General features: G+C 28.2%; 1 protein-coding gene across 1 annotated transcript in view; it reads left to right on the plus strand.

Annotated features, from left to right (window-relative positions):
* The window catches only part of LOC119666405, a 40057-nt gene extending 22942 nt beyond the window's left edge, over nt 1-17115 (plus strand). Inside the window, exons 2-4 of the mRNA XM_038075684.1 lie at nt 3217-3408; nt 16890-16963; nt 17077-17115. Coding sequence (XP_037931612.1) covers nt 3217-3408; nt 16890-16963; nt 17077-17115 — 305 coding nt within the window. The remainder of the gene's footprint in view (nt 1-3216; nt 3409-16889; nt 16964-17076) is intronic.
* Nucleotides 17116-20297: the final 3182 nt, after the last annotated feature.

Genomic DNA, 20297 nt, shown 5'->3' on the forward strand with positions numbered 1-20297 from the left:
AGAGCTGTCCGTTCCCCTTTGAAATGTCTAAGACGAAATGTTATGAGGAACTAAATGCCATGTTATGCAGCTAGTCATATGATGAATGGTTACGACATTTTTATTCTCTTTTTGATCGTGACCAAAACTCATATTAGTTAGAAAGTCATATCGCAATTGTCAATTTCACACCTTAACTACTATTTTGGTACGGAGCAGAATGTAACCGAACTCAATTTACAAAAAAACAATAGCTTCACATTTAACGTGACCATAAATTACATAGTCTTTACTCCAGCATTTAGTCTATATTTAGTACTAATATACTAAACTGACCATAACAATACGTAATCTGGTTCCGCTCCGATCCGACACAATACTTCTATTCAAGTGCCTCTGCTGCGTGCACTCCTTCTCTACTCTTATTTGTTAAACATGGTTAGTGTTTCTCCAGTTTAGTTCCTTCATTGAAGACACGATCTACCTACTTTCTCCACTACTTTCTCCAATATTCTATAGATCGCTCGTCCTAACTTTACATCTTACTCACTCACTTGATTGGTCATAACAACCCGTTATCGGGTTACAACCTAATGTAGCACTTCTCTCTCTGCGCTTCTGCTATTTGCGCGTCTTCTGTAATCTCGTAGAACGTTTAGTACTACGTCAACTTATTTACTAAAAATAGTCGACCTCTAAACCGTTTTCTTACAACTTTCTATATGTCGGTAATCTTAACTGTGCTTCTGTATAGCACAGAGGTATGGACGCTGTCACAGAATGATAAAGCAGCACTACAAGTTGGCGACGGCTATCGCATCTGAATAAGCCACGAGGTTTACAAACTTTATGGTCCTCATGGTATCCATTTAGCAAATTAACATCCAACGATTTCACAGGGGATTTATATTTTGGATAGATATTTAAAAAAACTAATGGAGTTTTCAATTAATAAATCAGGATTTAATCTAGATTTACTTCCGATCTGGCAAGTTTTGTTACAAAACAAACATTTTTAGAGTAATCTTACACTTTTGTAGTAGTGTTAGCAGACATATATTTTTCATTAATACGTACCTCTAACGAATGAATTCATACAATGTTTGTCAAGTCAAATAAACAGCTGTTAATTTCAGGTATTAATTTCGAGTATTGCCCTATTTTCTCCACATTCATCAATAAAACTAAAAATTGTACTAAAAGTGTATTAAAAGATCTTCTCGATTGAAAAAATTACGGATTGACTAATCCAAATCAATATAAATAATTGTAAATATCAATTATTAAGAAGTGCTTGTATTTCTCACTCATCTACTTAACGATATGATAATAAGGGGGTTTATTCCAACACAGTGGAAGATAGCGCAAATTTCCATGATACCGAATACAGGCAAAAGCTTAGAAGATGTGAAATCAAATCGCCCAATAAGTCTACTTCCGATCCTGTAAAAACTTATGGAAATCCTGTTTCTAAAGCACCTTACACCGATTATTCAACAAAATCGACTCATCCCTGACCATCAATTCGGCTTTCACCAAAAACATAGCACAATAGAACAAATTCATAGACATATCCATAGTGCGATAGATGATAAAAAAAATTGCACTCTGGCATTTATAGATATTTCACAAGCTTCTGATCGAGTATGGTATGAGGGCCTTCTTTTCAAACTAAAACTCAATCTACCCCTAAATTTTTTTATAGTTATTAAATCATACCTCTCGGCAAGACACTTGTTCATTAAGCATGGAAACGAAACTACAAGACTTCATGATATAGGAGCAGGAGTACCTCAAGGTAGCATAATGGGACCAATGCTTTATCTTCTATATACTGCGGATCTTCCCCTTACCGATGAGAGTGTTATCAATACATTTTGCAGACGATACAGCTATTTTATCAGTTGAATGTGACCCAATTCGTGCTTCCACCAAACTACAAACCTACCTTAACAATGTTGTTCTCTGGATGAAAAATTGGCGTATCAAACCAAATGAGTCAAAATCTGTCCAAGTAACATTGTAATAAGAGGATTAAAAAAAAAAGAAAAAGGACAACACTTTCCGAAAAAAACCAAGACCACATTTAAAGCTGTGTGAAATATAATTGCCCTGTATTTCCATGAAAATAGTGTACTTTCATTACAAGGAAACAGCTTATTGCAATATCCGTATCATAAGTTGCTGCATTTAGTTAATATTTAATTAAAAAATTAAATTAAATTTAAATTTACTTATATTTTTGTTAAATTTTATTTTCATTTTAATGATTAAAAAGGAATTAACACTTTACGGAAGAAATCAAAATCACACTCTACATTCTCACTGACATCTGTTCCTTTGCTTAAATCAAAATAAAATTGTAAAGGCAAAAGTAATATAAGATGAAAGCATTGCTGTTCATCTGAACTACTAGAAGATAAGTAAAAAATACCAAATAGAGAAGTAAAATATTTTAAAAATACTTAAGAAACTTGCTTGCTACTCAATTCAACACTTGAAAATGTCTGAAAAGATAAAAATCGCAATAGCAAACAGCCTCACACAGCAAGGATAATTCGCAAAAGTCGTGGCAAGTCTGCAGGCTTATGCCACTCCAGTAACCCACAAAACCTGAGATACTTAAAACGAGAGAAGAAAAAATATTTTAGAAAAATAAAAAAAAACTGCTTCCTAAATTGGCGAATAAATGTAAAAGTCTATTTGTGTTAAAGTCATGAATAAGAGTCAGTGAAAAATAATAGCTTCATATATATATATATATGTAGCAAATATAGTAGTAAGCGAGTAAGTCTATGGATGCATTCAATGTTAAAGTATAAAAAATTAAACAAATAAATCTAACATCAAAATAGACGCAATTCGACTGCCGAGAGAATCACATATGGCAGCCGTTTAGCCTAGAGCCTAAGGGCGCATCTATTATTTTTGCTAAATAAAAGGGAGAAGTAACTTTCAACTTTAAATATTTACTTGAGCTGATTTTGGTTTTGGCTCATATTTTACAAGTTTTCGATGCTAAGTAAACAAGTCAAAGATTTTATAAAATTTTTGTTGAATTTTTCTTCAGATCCTTTTTTCTTTTTTTGTTGTTTTTTTTTTTTGGAACTTGTTGTAAACTTTTTACAAGTCACTACATTTTTATGTTCTGCAAATTGATTTCGAATTTACAATTTCCACTACGGCTTACTTATTTTAACAATTTTTTCAATTTTTTGTTTTTATTTATCTTTACAGATTCCGAATTAGAAGAATTTGAGACGCCAGCACGTTATCGTCCTGATTCCTTAAGTGCCCTCAGTCGTGCTACACGCTTCACAGAGGATGAAATCAAACGAATTTATCGCGGTTTTAAGGCTGAATGTCCAACGGGTGTCGTCAAAGAGGACACCTTCAAAGTAATTTATTCGCAATTTTTTCCACAGGGAGGTTCGTGCGGTACAGTATAATTTGCTTTGTTAACATTTTGACTTGTACTAGAAATTTACTAACGCCTGCAATTTTATTTTTATATCTTTTACATATTTGTGATTCGTTTGTGTAAATGTTCTTGGTAATCCTTGGATAAGTAAAAACAAAAAATTATATTCAAAAATTAATTTTTAAAGTAAATCACAAATTTGCGTATTTGAGAGCATTAAGTATGAATTTAAATTTATATGTGTATGTAATTTTTTTGCATTCCATAGCATAATAATAAATAGTTCAATTAATCATAGCAGTAATTTATTTTGGTGTTTCATAAAAACCATTACTCCATTGCTCCATTACTCCATCACTGCTGCCATCATACAACATCAAATATTCCACTTGCAACATGCTTGCTTCTTGTTTTGGAACGAGTTCAACTTTAAGCATTCAACAGAGCGTTTTACTTAATCATCATAAGCCTAAAGATCTGATCAAATAAAATGTATACCATAGTAGCAGAAATACTTAAAGAATTTAGATGTGATTATTTATATAAGTAATATGTGATTATTTCAAACTAGAAATAAAGAAAAACTAATTTCTTTAAATATTTTCTAAGTCCATCCATACTACACAAAAAAAAACCTACACAATTGGAACAAATCCATTCATGGGAAAGAAAAAAAAAAGAATTAAACTATCATTAGATTCAAAAATTGGCAGAACTATATTATATAGTAAATTAAACAAAAAAATTCAAAATAATCACCATCATTTCCATTATAATTTAATTTTTGTTATATTATAATTACTTTTTTAATTAATCAATTATTATTTTAAGTAAAGTTATCGGTGTTAAATTCTAAATAATATATTTTCAATAAATATTACTTTTGACGTTTTTGGTTGGAGAATCTTGGGTAACTTTTTCAATCGATATTCAATTTTAGTGTAATTTATATTTTCGATTGATAAATCTCGAGTGGAATAAATAACACTCAATATTTATTTAAAACACTCTAGATATTTAGACAGAGTAACAAGATACCCTAAAATTAACAGCTGTTTTATATGATTTGACAGATAAGCTGTGATTTGATACGATTACGTATTTATTAAAAATATATATCTCTAGTGAATCTCCACTACTAAAATGTTAGTTCACTCTAAAAACGTTTGATTGGGGAACAAAGTTTGGCAGATGAATAGTAGATTGAATCCAGATTTACCAATCGAAAATGCCATTAAATTTAATATGTTCTGTCTTTGATTTCTGGACTGGGTACAATTTTTTTTCATATACGAAAGGACTAAGAGAAGTTCGCTTAGTTGACAAATTTAAACAATAGTATTGCGATACTACCTAGAACTTCAAGCACTTCAAAGAAAAAGTTAATACGAATTTTCGAGTAATTTCACATTTGAAAATGTAAAGTAAGGAGTTCAAATACCACATAAATCATGAGCACATGAAAAAGAATAAATTATCGGTTATGACTGCTTCAAACGGACTTTGAAGATTCCAAATTGCAGATTTTTCTGTGGTGCACTCTCTCGAAATCACCTAAATTATTTGATTGAGGATATAAGTATAGGCGTAGTAAAGTCCAAATTTCAAGATGAACCCAGAAAATTATTGATAATTAAATGATTAAAGAAATCACCATGATAGGTTTCTCAAATTTTAAGTGAAGCTTAAAAATTATAATTAAAGAAAAATAGCTAAGAAAAGTGTTATTAAATTAAAATTGTTTTGGTCATATTTCTTTTTTTTTTTTGCCATTTAAGGTAACTTTTGTTAATTACCCCGTACATCGTCTTCAAGGTTTCTGCAATCACTTTTAAGTACACAAGTCCACTTACAAATTATTGCTTTTGAAGCAATACCTTCACTGTCGAAGACTAGAATATCTGATAAAGAGTATTTTATTAAAAACAAGTTGTGCAAGAAGATGTGCTTTCTAGTCTTATACTGCTTATACTGAGTCGTGAAAGTAAAGAATCAAATTGTTTGTGAATATTTCAACAATAAAAACCGTTTGAGAAAATAAAGTAAATTTGTGGAAGGATGTCTAAGGAAAAATAGTCATTCGTAGTATATTAGGTTTCTTAAGATTTTTGTAATGCATTAAAGAAAATATTAAAGGACCTAATAATTCTTAATCATAAATATATTCTATTCTAAATACTATAAAGAATATTAGGTATATATTCTTAATCAGGTCGACAAGTTGAATTCATATCGATATATCCATCTCTTTGTTTCGAATCAAACTAGTTTCTTAGTTTTTAAGCTATAAAATGTTGCAGACAGAATTTTTAGAAAAGCACCTCAATCATTCGTTAGATTGCTCGAGATTGGACGACTATACCCAGTAATTGCCACATAAAGTATATATTCGGTTATGAGTTTCCTCTGTTTTTAATAAAGACATTCGTTTATTGTTTTGGAAAACAGTACTTTTATTTATAAAAGACCATCCTAAAATTTTATTCATATCAGTTCAGATTAGAATGTACCTAGCTGTAAGGTGATAACTGCGGACTTGGGGACATGTTTTTCTTAGAAAATCTTTTTTATTCTCTAATGTATGCACTTCAAATTTAGATCTTAAGCATAATTTATAGAATGTGATAGGTTTAATAATAAAAAGTCAGTCGATTTAGATATCAATATAGTTCTATTTATAAAATGTAGAAAAATGTTTTACATAGAAAAATACTTTTATTTTTTAAACTGTTACCTTTAAACTGTAAATGTTATGAATCGGTTCAGTTTTTGATATAGCTGACTAATAAAATGATACCTTCGATCAATCTTAATCTTTTTACATATGCTGTGATTCAAATCAGTTATCTAAAAATATGTTATTATATGTTATAATATATGTAATATTATAATATGCATAAAACCACAATGCAGATTCAAAATTCAGTAGGTGTTTATGCCTATGGATCGACCAAACCAAAGCGAACAACTTCACTTGTAGCCATTATTTTCAAACAAATAAATCAATGTAGTTACTAATATTTCGAAAAATGTATATTAGTTCAATGTCTTTGCTTTTATTTTTCTAATTCCTAAAAGTCAGAAATTTATTTACAAAACCACTAACTTCTCTTTGCTTGCATTACAGTTTCCATTATCAGCACCATCAACATATTACCTTCATATTTACGAGTATTTTCAATACCAAGCATTTCACTTATTTCCACATGGTAATTCAGTTTCGATATTTGATTATTCCTTAAATATCTCTACTTTATCTATTTATGTATAAATCAAAAGTTTTCACAATCAAAGATAGCAATTTAGGTATTGCAAAGCAATGTGCTGGCAACCGAAATAAATAACCAAAACCTTTTAAGTCATACAAAATACACACTATCAAAGGGACAAAAGATAGATTTGCCATAGCACAATATATCAATTCAAATATTACAAATTCTAGCTTAAAGCATAAATTTTCACAAAATATTAATAAAAGGAAACTCCAAACGAAATTGCTACCGGCTGCTAAAGTGAAAGGAGCTTTAAAAACATAAATAAATATTTTGAGTAAATTTAAAAGAACTCTCTTCACAGAACTCGTATCTGTCAAGAATATATCTAAAAATATAGACAAATAAATGAATACAGAGTGGAAGAAAATGACAAGCTAGGAAATACTAATGAAAATAAAAGACCTCCATTCGTATACAAATTATTGATTGCAGACAGACAGTCATACCCAGTGACAGACTTTTGTAGCCACATATACCATATGGGTGGGTACACCCACCCACCCAAAATGGACGAGACAGCAAGCTAAAATGTAGGTAGCAATAATAGCACTGAATGATGGAATATAAACAAAACCACAGGAGAAATCACAGAACACAGTATCGAAACAAATAAAAAATAGATTTGTGTTTCCACATCTATTCATTTCCATTTGTTAACTATCAAATCGTATTTATTTATGGGTGGGTTTGTAAATGTGCACAGGCCAGTTGGTGTGCTTGATTGAATCTATTTGAGTACGTAAACATATAAAGGGCAATACATACTATGTAGAACCATGAGAGAACCCATATTGTGAAGGAGGCAAGTATGGTATGTGCATGGGATCGAATCTGCCACTTAGTTTTTGATTTCGTCTCAATATGCGACGACAGTTCTTTTTCCAACTGTGTACACTTAGATTTTGTCGTCAACAGTGAAGGTTCACACAAATTTATATATAAAATTAATAACAGACCATCACTACTGTGAATAGTATTTCATTATGAGTTACGATTATATGTTTCGTTGATATTTATGTATTTCAATGCTTTGAACTTTTCATATTAATTTATTATTATGAAAAGATACATTTTTTCCATAACAAAAATTTGTTAACAATTTTTAATTTTCCTTTCTGAAATATTTCGCTTTGTGCAAACAACAAAATTTGTTTATGACTATGATTTAATAATATAATCCTGACCAACATATTTTATGAAAAACATATTTATGGTTCAATAATATAATCCTGATCAACATATTTTATGAAAAATATATTAAGGTTCAATAATATAGAGTCATGACCAAGTCATATAGAGTCATGATAGAATCATTTTGGTTCAATAATATATGTAGTCATAAACATCATAGTTTTCAGGCTTTTCTCAAGCGAAACACATGTTTAGTAAAATATTTTTATATATTGTGAAATAAAGAGGTTTTTCGAACTGTAGTGAACTACAACAACAAAAAAAAAATTTTTTTTTTATATTATTTTAATTGAATTTTTGGCTGACCATACAGCTGTTTCGAGTATTGCCAAATACCCATTATCAGTGGTCTTGGAAACAATTCTTGTATTTAATTATTCGTAAATAATTATTTTTTGAAACTGCAAGTACCAGGAATCGAACTCGGGCCCTCCAAATGTGAAATATATGCTTTATTGTAAAATATATAAAATATATTTTTATTTTCAATTAAATGAATTGCTAGGTTATTAATAATTTATATTTATTTATTTGGATAGCGCTAATTACGTATACAGCTATACACCTATTTTGGAATACACTAAACTCTGATTTCGTATAATGCTAACTAAAAATATATGTCAACTTTGTGTGTCAAACGCAAGTCCACAGTTCAAATTTGACAGATCACAATTTCTAACATAATCCGTAAATAATATTAATCGGTTTAATATGCTGATGTTTTGAAAGTCCACTAATTATGGATATTTGTCAGTATCCGAACTATGTATCTACTCGAAAATTAATTTTAATAAAAATTAAAATATAATTTGGAGTTCAAAATATAAATAAATATATTGTATATATTATATTACATTTTATATAATATTATACATATTATACATATTATACATATTATACACATATTATACATATTATACATATTATATTTACATATATAAATTATATATTATTAAATTATAGTCTTGCAGAAATTTTTATCGAAAAAGATGTCTTATTATAGGACTATTAAATAATTTTTAATACGTATTTTTTATTATAAAAAACTGTTATTTATTATTATTACAATTAAATCGAATGATTTTTATTTAATATAGACAATTAGAGAGAGTTATTTAATTATTTCATTTGAAAAACCTCGTCAGTTTTAAGATAAACAATATTTAAATTAGCAATTTTGTATCGCTCTCCCCTTCCCAATCTTATCCAACTTGTTGACTACCCTTATAACTATGAATAAGATATAATTCTTACCCTTCAATTTGAATTTTATTTAGTCATATTTAATACTAGTTGTGCCTTTTTTAAGTTAGCGCATCTGGGCACTTTTACTCTTTGGTAGCTGGGAAGTTTCTGCAGAGTCCCATCCATCTCACTAACTAATTTGAGTATTCCTCAAAATCTTCGTGATTATTCAATGACTGATCTAAGATCTGAGTACCGCCCAGTGCGGTTAACGATTGTTCTGAGATTAGATAGTGCTAAGTAAGACAGACTGTCGGTTTTCGCATATAGCTTCAGGGCTCTGTCCCTTATGTATTTTTTAAAAGTGTCTACGGTCTCTTAGCGTGTCATTCGTGCGGATGTACCATGGCAATTTGAAGAGTCTTCGGAGAGCCTGACTTTGAGCAACTTGTAGCTTTTGTATAGTAGAGTCGGCAATTTTGCTACACGCGACACTCCCATAAAGTAGTACTGGCCTCATACTAGTGGAAGAAACCACTTACCACTTTTTTGGTCATTCCATTGACTATTTTTATCTTTGTTTAGATATAATCTATGCTCAATTATTTTATTTATTAATAAATAACATTCGTTGGAAAGTTTTTCTCATCAGTATGGATGATATCCGGCAATTTTTGATCGAAATAAATTTTTTCGTATAGGACAAAATGGTTTTTAATACTATTTTTATTTTAATAGATTAAATATATTTTATTTATATATTAATATTATTTATATTATATTATATTTATATATTAATATATATTAATAGTATATATTAATATTATTATATACATTAAATATATAAAAATTTTTTATTATTATATATTTTAATATATTTTATTTGTTTTATTTCTTTTTATTATTATTTCATATAATATTTATGCAGAAAATAGAAGAAATATTTAACAATATATTTAAATGGCTATTATCTAAAATAATATCTGATTTATTGAATATGCAAGTCCAGAACGAGCTTTACATAATATACTTATCTTAAGTATTTATAACAAAAAGTAAATAAATTAATAAATGTATTTTTATCATTACCAAACACATTAAATACTTCAATATTTATTCAGGCTTTATTTTAATTTGCCCACACAAATTATATATCAACAATATATCAATATGGATAGCCAATTTGTATCTCGTTACGTTCGGCTTATGACTGGCGTGTGACTAAATAATCGCATTTTTGCAATGCAATAAATTGTACTTAAAATAAGTGATTATATATGAGAAAAGTTTTCTCTATAGTTATTTGCTATTGCTATTTATGGCGAAGTAGAATATGCTACAAATAAAAAATGTTATAGCTCTATTTGGGTCAGAGTAGACTATTTTCGTTACATACGGCTATCCGCCATACGGATAGCTGAGACCTTCATAAAAAGAGAAATTGATATGAATAAAACTGAAATGTCATGCCATCTACACATGTTGTGTCGTAAGTTATTTTAATAAATTTAGTTATTTATATTTGAAGTTGTGAATGTGGATGTGATGTAATAACATTTGTAAGCTGATTTCTTTTTATCTATTATTTTGCTTTTGGAATATCGCCACACAAATCTCAGTATGCGAATACATTGCCATAATGTGAGGTACGTAGACTTTTTTAGCGCACTGCCAAAACACACTTCACGAAAATTCAAATAATAAATTTGTTTGCCTTCATATCAGATGAAGCATAAATATTGAAATAATATTTTATGTTGATAAGCGGCTTTTTACAAAAAAATTACATCTTATATAATGATTTATATATTTTCTTGTGAATATGAAATATATTCTATTCAATTGTTGTCGAGCACAATAGTACCTAAAGTACCTTTACATAATATTATTGACACTTTTATGTTGTCTTTAATAATATATTAGTTTTTTAAATAAATTTTTAATTTACTTATATTTAAAGTTAATTGAAATTTATATTTTATTTTTCATACAAGCTTGATTATTTATTAAAAAAATATTTCAACCAATATTGAACCCAATTTTAGAATTATTTTAAACGAATATATAAAGAATCATGAAGGACTCTTCACTATATATTGCATAGACTATATGTCATTAAAAGTTTTTTAAAATATATTATTTGATACATAAAAAATTTTTTAAATATTTTATAAAGAGATTTTTTCGAACAGTAGTGAAATACCACAACAAAAAATTTATTTTTTATATTATTTTAATTAATTGAATTTTTTGCTGACCATACAGCTGTTTCGAGTATTGCCAAATATTTAATGTTATGATATGTATAATATATAAAATGAATATATAATACATAAAATATAAAATATATAAGATATTTTATAAATGTATTTTTTAAGATGTTTTAATGTGATCTTGAAAGTTGGTAAGGAAGATATATGGAACTTTGGGACAATTTAAAACTGCAACCGACTGTGTATTTCATTATGCAAGCCAAAAGATAAACACCTTTCTACGTATACTAAACACACGCCCCTGTCCACACTCTTCTTTAATGTGATCTGTAAAGGTAGACAGTCTTGAACCACAATTGAAATCCTAACTTGAAATCAAATGCGTTTCTTCTTATTTTTATAAACTTTTAAGGCGAATTATTTAATTATTTGGAAAAGGTGCTTTTGTCCAACATCAATTTTAAGAAAAACAATTTTATTTTATTATGACGGCAGTAACTATTTTACCTAATAGAAACTATTTTACTTAATAAAGAAGTTTCGAACGCTGTCAAATTGCACCAAAAGAAATTTTTATTTATTTTTAATTAAATAAATTTTTGGCTGTATGGTTTGAGCTATATAGCTATTTTGAGTACTGCAAACACCCATTATCCTATTAAAAAAATAACTATAATTTATTAATCCTACAGCTAGATTATGATAATATTCTAATATAACATAACAAGTACATTTATTAATGAACTTTCACAGCAAATTAACAAAACTTCAGAAAAAAGAATTCCCGCCTTTTTGCTGAAGTCAAGTACGGCTTTGGGTCAGTAGCGTAATGAATATTGACTCTGAGCTTCAAATTAGATAAGATGCGATTTCAACTCAAGGTACTTACTATCTCAAAAAATTATTTACAAATACAAAAAAGAATATAATAAATAATACAAATACCTCTAATGATGCATTAGACTTAATAAATTAGAACTTAATTAATTTGGCTATACTAGAAACAGCTGCATGGTCAGCTAAAAACTCTATTAATTTAAAATGAATAAATGTTTTTGTTGCTGTGATACAGTACTGTTCGAAACATCTCTAAAAAAACAGTTTTTGGATTACAAGTATTACAGCGCTCTTCAATTCACTATTGTATCGTGTTGACTTATGGGCCCAAGAGTATGAATAATATGTTATTTAAATAATATGTGATCCCCTTCAACTTGAATCTTATATACTCACTCCTATTTAATACTAATAAAAGGAACCACTTACAGCCTACCAAACCAACACATTTTTTCTGGTGTTTTATTGACTATATTTATTTATGTTTTGATATGATCTGAATTAATTAATTTAATTTGTTAATTAATTACACTCGTTGGGTAGTTTTTCTCATAAGTAATGATGATGTGCGGTAAAACTCGTGCATTTTGTATACACGTAATACCTACATATCTTTATATATCATAGATTTTTTCAAACATTAGTAACATCTTGTTTTTTTGTGAAACCTCACTCAAACATCAAAGATTGCGAAATATTGTCAGAAATTATTTTAAATTTATTATTTATATTTCTAAAGTAAATAAAATCAAAACGAATAAAAATGACTCATAATTATAACCACCAATACAACAAGTATTAGAACAAATTGTATATACCGTATAAATATTTAAAAGGAACTCTAACATTCATGCATTGATAAAACTTATTCTAATATAATTTTAATGGGTTTTACATACATATATATTGGCTACATATATGGAAACTAATTATAATGAGTAGTTAAGTCTTTTTTTTATTTAATTAAAAGAAAATAATTAGAACTGGTTTTTTTTTGATTCTTTATCTATTTTTTTCTATTTTTTGAAGTTCGCTATTATATTGGATGCCTTTGATGGTAGGATTTCCCCTATTTTCTAAATAAATTTGTTATTTTAATATAATAGCTGAAAGAGTATGCTTTTACTATATAATTGGTATAAAAAGAAATACAAGTTAAGGCAGTCAAAAGGTCGACAAATTCTTAATTAATTTTACATAAATTTCACAAATTCATGGAACTGCATTTGAATTCAATTCTCAGAAGAAGTTAAAAATAGAAATAATGAAAGCAAAAAGTTTCGGAAGCTCTGCAGCACAAATTTTGCCACAAACCGCAGTGTTATGGCGCATTAAGGACCCAAGTCAGCTCTTAGCTTCAATACTTAATTGACCTTGTCGTTCCTGCAATTGCATCAAAGGAAAACACAAACAAAGGCGCTCTTAACCAACGCCTGAACTTTGGAAATGAAATTAAAACTTGAAAATTTGTTGGTAGTTGCATGCACATCTCGAATTGAAACCAAGAAGTTTCTTATTTATTCCAAATTTAAATGTAGTGCAATTCATCATCATAGTACAGCCAAGGAAAAACTATCTATTATTTATAATAAATAAATCTAAAAAAAAATTAATTTCTCGAAGATGGATAAACAACTGCAGTTTTGATTTCATTTCAGTTGTGACCAACATAGTCTTACATCCATTTAGATGTAGTAATTTAGCTCATATATTAAAAGCTTTATTTTTTTTTTTAACAACTTTGATTATTGGATCGCAAGATATTATACAGATTAGATTATGTTGTACGAGCGGTTATATAGTTCCCTCTTTTTTTTCAAATTCCGCTTCCCATATTTGGAAATATTGCTTTCAAAATAGGCATATATCTGTAATATTCCATCTTCCATGGTTTCTACAAAAAAACACTGATTCATAAACGGAATTAGCAATTGTAAAATGTGCTTCGATTTTTGTATAATCCTATAAAATTGAAAAACATATTTCAAATTTAAAAAAAATAATTCCCGAGACATTATTTTCTGTATGAGTTTGTGTAATAAATTAATAATAATTATTTTCTTCACCTATTTGCAAGTATATCTTTCTATGAGGAATACACAAAATAGTCAGTGAGATGGGTAGGACTCTGCAGAAACCTTCCAGCTGTCAAAAAGCAAAAGTACCCAGATGCTCTTACTCGGAAAAGGCTCAACATTAGACATCGTTTAAGAAAATATCTTTTGATATGAATTGATATCGTTTAAGAGTTGCTCTTTTTTAGAGCATTTTGTCTTATTTTGTCTGTAAGATAAGAGTATGATGTCATCTGCATTTTCGGGTCTTCAAGAAAACAATTCAGTCTCCATGCACTTTATTGGCGTTGTCAAAGAGTTTTTTTAAGTATATATATATATAAATATATGGTCAACATTCTATTTAATCGATATTAGCATCTAAATTGAATCAAAGTATTTATAACAACACAAGGAGAAAGCAATAAATTATACTATCACTTTCAATATTCTTAAAGTTTACTAACTATTTTCATTGGTTGGTCGTAATTTATTCCAGTGTTGGTCTGTTCTTTCTGTTGTGTTAAACTTTTTCTCATTTTCATTTGATAAAGTGCCAGTAGTGTTTTCCTTATGAGATACAAACTGATTTTCACATGTGATGCAGTGAATTACAAGCACAAATACAAAGCATTTTTGCATTTCTTTTGTCATCCATGGTGCTTGCAATACAAGAAGGCCTCACGGCTACAAAGGCACCAGCAGACAACAATTCGCACACAAAAGCTAAATTTAAATTTTATATTTTACGTGCTGTAAAGCCTTTACAGCTTCTCACTCAGTTCCTTCCGTTATTGTGGCTGCAACAATATGGAAGGTCACTAAATGCAAATGTAGGATTCTCTTTTAGGTGTCAGCTTAAGTGCATACTGGGCTGCACTTACGAGTACATCATTTTCACTTGTTATTTTACACGTTTCTGCTGCATTTGTGCAAATACAATGAAATTACAATAAAAAAATGGTGAAAATATATGTCCTTTAAACCATTTAAATTAATTACAAAAATTAAAAAGTGAATAAGGAAATTTATAGCGCCTTAAAGTAAACTTAAAATAATAATTAAATTGAACGAGATGCTCAGAATAATTAAAAAAATTATAACAAATTTTAACATAATTAACTTGAGTAATTAAGAAAATGCATTAATAATGTTACACTGCGTATGAGTCATTCTCCTTATTAAAATCATGTAATATGTGAAGTAAGCTTACGTACTCAAAAGTAAACCTCTTTATTCTATTCATGCATGCAATCAGTGCTCAATTTAGCTTAAATGCATAGATAAATACATACTCAAAGAGTCAATTAATTATTCCCAAATAGAAAAAAATAATATTAGTGAAAGGTAAAGCAGTTATATAAAACTATTAGAATAAAATGAAGGAGTGCTGTGTTACTGCACTAAAAATTTGCACTTAAAATGAAATAAAATTGCAGAATTCGCTGTTAAGTATTTAAAATCCTGTATTTTAGTGTTGTAGTGTGCTGTATTATTGCACTAAGAATTTGATCTTAAAATGAGATAATACTGTAGAATCCTCTGCTAAGTATCAAAGTTGCTGTATTTTACTAGTTTTGTTATTTTAAGTAATTTTATTTAACTTGCTTTACTTCTTGTAAATCCTTTCGTCTGATGATTCTGACCTAAAATTTTTAAAATCTTTGATTTTCGCCATATAAGTTATAATTTAAATCATTTTTATTTTTTAAATATTATAAACTTTAACAGCAATATCTAATTAATTTTTAAAAATTTTTAATTTTAGAGAGAATAAAAAAATTTTATACCAAATATTTAGTTTCAAGCTAAAATAGCCAATATTTTCTTAAAAGTTTTTCAAAATTGATTGAATTTTCAAAATGTATTTACTTTCAATTACACTGGAATGTGTTTTTATATAAAAAAAATAAACTTAATTGAAAACGTAAGGCTAAATCTGTGGAGAGTTTAAATGTTACTGAAAGGATAGTCGCAAGGTATACAATGCAATTTTAATAATTAATTTGAGTTTTGGTTTTATAAGTCACAAGGTGAATGAAAAAAATGTTGCCGGATTTTAGGCGCATATCCTGAATGCGTGGTTACACAAGTATAAAATAAAGTAATATAATTAAAATTATAAATAGTTTTATGGAAAAATATTAAATTAAATTAATTTTAGAATTAACCAATAATAAGGAGCTTGACTACTAGGTTCTTCGCTCTCAGTTTGTTTTTAAATTTTTTATAAATACTAAGTTTGCGATTTAATTTCGGTTTAAATTTATTTATTTAAATTTAAATGCTATATATTTTTAATAATCTCATTCAGCATTGTCATTTTATAATTGTTAAATAATTTTTGTTTCGTTTTGTAAATTCATAACTAATTTTATTCATAAAAAAAATTAACAAAGAAACACTCATACAGCAAATAAATCACATTTCAAGTGTAAGTTTAAATTATATATGTTTTTGTTATGAAAATAAAATTGTTATACAAGTATTTACAAATACCTTTACCTTTACATGTATGTTTACTTAATATAAAAGTTAATAATTATATAAACATATATATTTACTATTAGAACGTTACTAACAAAAGCAGTAACTATTTAGAAAAGCGCAATTTTTTTTTTTATTATTATAAAATGAATAGTAAATTAATAAAAATATTTTCTTTTTCTTTCTTCCTTAAAATATTGGCAATATATATGCTTAACCGGAAATTTTGACAAAATTTTAAATACAGCAAATCCAACCTTATATGCACACTACGTATTTAATACACTTGACCAGCATCACAGCGGTATCGTTAGCTTTGAGGTGAGTATAAATATATGCAATATATTTATTATTTTTAAACATATTATTTATAAACACATTGAATTGTTAATAAAAATATTAAAAATACTTGTAATGTATTTTGTACATCAAAGTTAAAGCAAAAATTAGCAAAATATATACGAGAAGCTTAAGTTAAAACTTTGTAATAGTAAAAATTATAGAGCCGACAACTCTAAATGGTTGAAATAAAATCTCTTAACTTATCGATAGGAACAGAGAACCATAGCCCGATAGTAGAAATAGTATTGAAACCAAAAAAAAAATAATTTGTTAAAAAATTGCTTATAAATAGAGTTAAAAAAGGTCATATAATCTGCTTCGCATTTTGATAACACATTTTAGATTGCTAGAATTTAGATGGGAACTTATATTGTACTTTCTTAATAAGGTGTTGATCCTGATTCTGAAAGCTTTCATATTAAACAGGACTTATATTGCAGGTACTAGAGTATATAACAATACCTTTTATTCAATTTACTTCAATAACCAGACTACTTTAATATTATTTTAACTACATATTTAATGTTGGCAACTTTATCAGTAAAGATAAAATATATCAACATATGTAGATGTATAAATAAATACTATATTATTATCAAAATATGTTAACGAAAATAAGATGCAATTCTACAAAAACTTAATATTTCCGAGTAAACTTACAGATTCTGAATATTAAAAATGAAAAACATTTAGCATTAGTAATATAGTTATTAGTAATTAACTGAGTAAATTGATACTGTACCGGTAGAATAAACTTATTTCTTCAAATTTGATACCTCGAAGTCCCTCAAACTAGGACTACTTAATGAAGAACACTTAAATGTATTGATAAAGCTTTCGAAATCCTTAAAAAGCGGAATCTCTCATTGAACTAATTCTAAATAAAAATTTTTAAGAAAGTCAGTCTTGTAGTGAATTCCAAATTTGTGAACTCCTTTAAATTCGAAGACACTGCAAGCATTGTATACTAAACGGGTACGCAAAATAATAGAAAATTACGAGCACTTAAAACCCAAGGGAACTTATGTATTAAAAAATAATGCAATAATATTTATTTTTCGATTATATTATTAAATAAAATGATAATTTGAAATGATTGTTATCAACCTCATTTTCTTAACAACACAAAATTTTAATGATTTCTATATTATAGACATATTCAACACCACAGTTGCGTGAATTTTCCATCATTATTGAAATTAACAATTTTCTCTATTAGTGCACACTTTGTGAAAACTCAGATGATTTTTTATTCTAGAGCTTTTCATTTTTTGCAGTTGCCTTAGCATAACTTGAATTGTAATTTTTTTCGTTAAATTTTGACAATCAAAAAATCAACAAAACTGAATTTACTTAATAACGCTTCCCTATATCTACCATATGTAACAATTTTATAACAAACGAAAGCCAAAAGTATACAGACAATAATGGCTAGCACAAAACTGATTTCTATAATCTTATAATGACGTTTGTCGCGGTTGTGGCTCTGAGGACGAGGAGGAAACTGTGTTCCATCTCATGTGTCAGTGCCCATCTTTAGCCAGAAAGAGATCAAAGATCTTGGGGGCCCCTTTTCTGACCGATCTGACTGATCTGTCATCCTACAATGTGAGGGACCTAGCTAGATTCATAGAACTGTCGGGTTGGTTCTCCTTCACCTAATAGGGGAGTCGTTGCCTCGTATTCTGATCACCTTGTCTATATACGAACATCGCTTTTCCTTGTGGTATCACAACGGGCCATTATTTGTGCTCAAGTGGGTAAACAAGGCTGCCACTCCAACCAACCAACCAACCAAACTGATTTCTAGATATTGCGCCTTAAATTTCCTCAAACAATGTTTTCGCATTAGACTTCTGTGTTTTTAAAAACCATTTCTACTGACGTTCTGGCTAATCAAACTCAGATAACGTAATTGTTTTTCGACTGTCTATAGTATAGAAATCCTACACAGATGACATCTTAACCTCCAAATCTAAATAAAACAAAAAATCTACAATGGTCTCAGTATGCCATTCCTTCTAGAGTCAATTTTCATCTCTTTTTGATCACATTGGGGTCTCGATGTCATTGAGGTCTCGTTGTCATTGAGGTTATTGAGGCCTCCTTTCTGGCTGTTTATATGAAATTACACGATACTAATTAAATCATAAGTAAATGACAACGTACTTTAAGTCGCTAGCGTAATTTGCTCAAATGTGTATCTAGTAAAAATAGTGAACGACTTCGTTCGCTGCACAGCTAACGTACTATTCTTCATTAATTTGGAACCCAGCCTATCAAACAGTTTTAGATTGAAATATAAAGGGTCTTCCGAAATTTTGTCTTAAAAGTAATTAGTTGGCTAAATCAGCACTTAGCCTAAAAATGTTGTATTGAGAGTAAGCTTATAAATGAAGTTTTCCTTCCTATTTCCTGAAGGAATACATTATATAATATCAGCACCCATTTAGAGAGTTTTAGTTTAAGTAACTGTTATATTTTTTCTAATTTCAGCAACGCTTTAAGCAAACATTAATAACTGACGCAAAGATACTCGTACTATCTCCAGATAAGAAGAGTTTAAAATTTTGATGATCAAATCTACTGTGAGATGTTATAAAAGTTGTCTTACAAATTTTAATAGATACACACACGGTTGCCACTTATGGTACTTTAGTACCAAAATTGGTACTTTTTTTTTTTTTTTCGTTTGGTACTCATTTTCAAAAACTGGTACATTTTTGACGACCCAATTTTATTGTGGATATTTCCAATTAATTTTTTTTATAAATGAAACTTTGCACTATTTTATATTTTGTTCATTTATAACACTATAAAAAACACAGAACGAGAAAACAAAAAGGTCCAAAATTTTTTTGGACCTTTTTTTACAGAAATGGTACCTTTTTAAACCAATTTTGGTACAGAAAAAAATTTTCAAGTGGCAACCGTGGATACACACACTACACAATCGTAAAAGACCATCTTAAAAAAAAACAATTTTATACAAAATTCATCCTATATCACACATTAAAATAATTATAGCATTATGTACAAAATTAATAACTTATATAGCACCGAATATATAAAACCGAATGAGAATTGTAATCAATTCATTACATGTTTTAATGATCTTAAATTCTAGACTTCGGTTTCAGAATGAAATCATTTTCCGAAACAAAAAAAAAACTTTTTTTGTTGTACAGATGCTGTAAAATGTGTTAAATTAGTCAGAATTGAGACGGAGTATATACCAGGAATAGACCTTAGTTCAATAGGTTTTGCTGTATACACAAACACAATACAAATTAATGGTGACTTTTGATTTTGA

The sequence above is a fragment of the Teleopsis dalmanni genome, chromosome 1, assembly GCF_002237135.1.
Source record: "Teleopsis dalmanni isolate 2A chromosome 1, ASM223713v2, whole genome shotgun sequence".
NCBI lineage: Eukaryota > Metazoa > Arthropoda > Insecta > Diptera > Diopsidae > Teleopsis > Teleopsis dalmanni.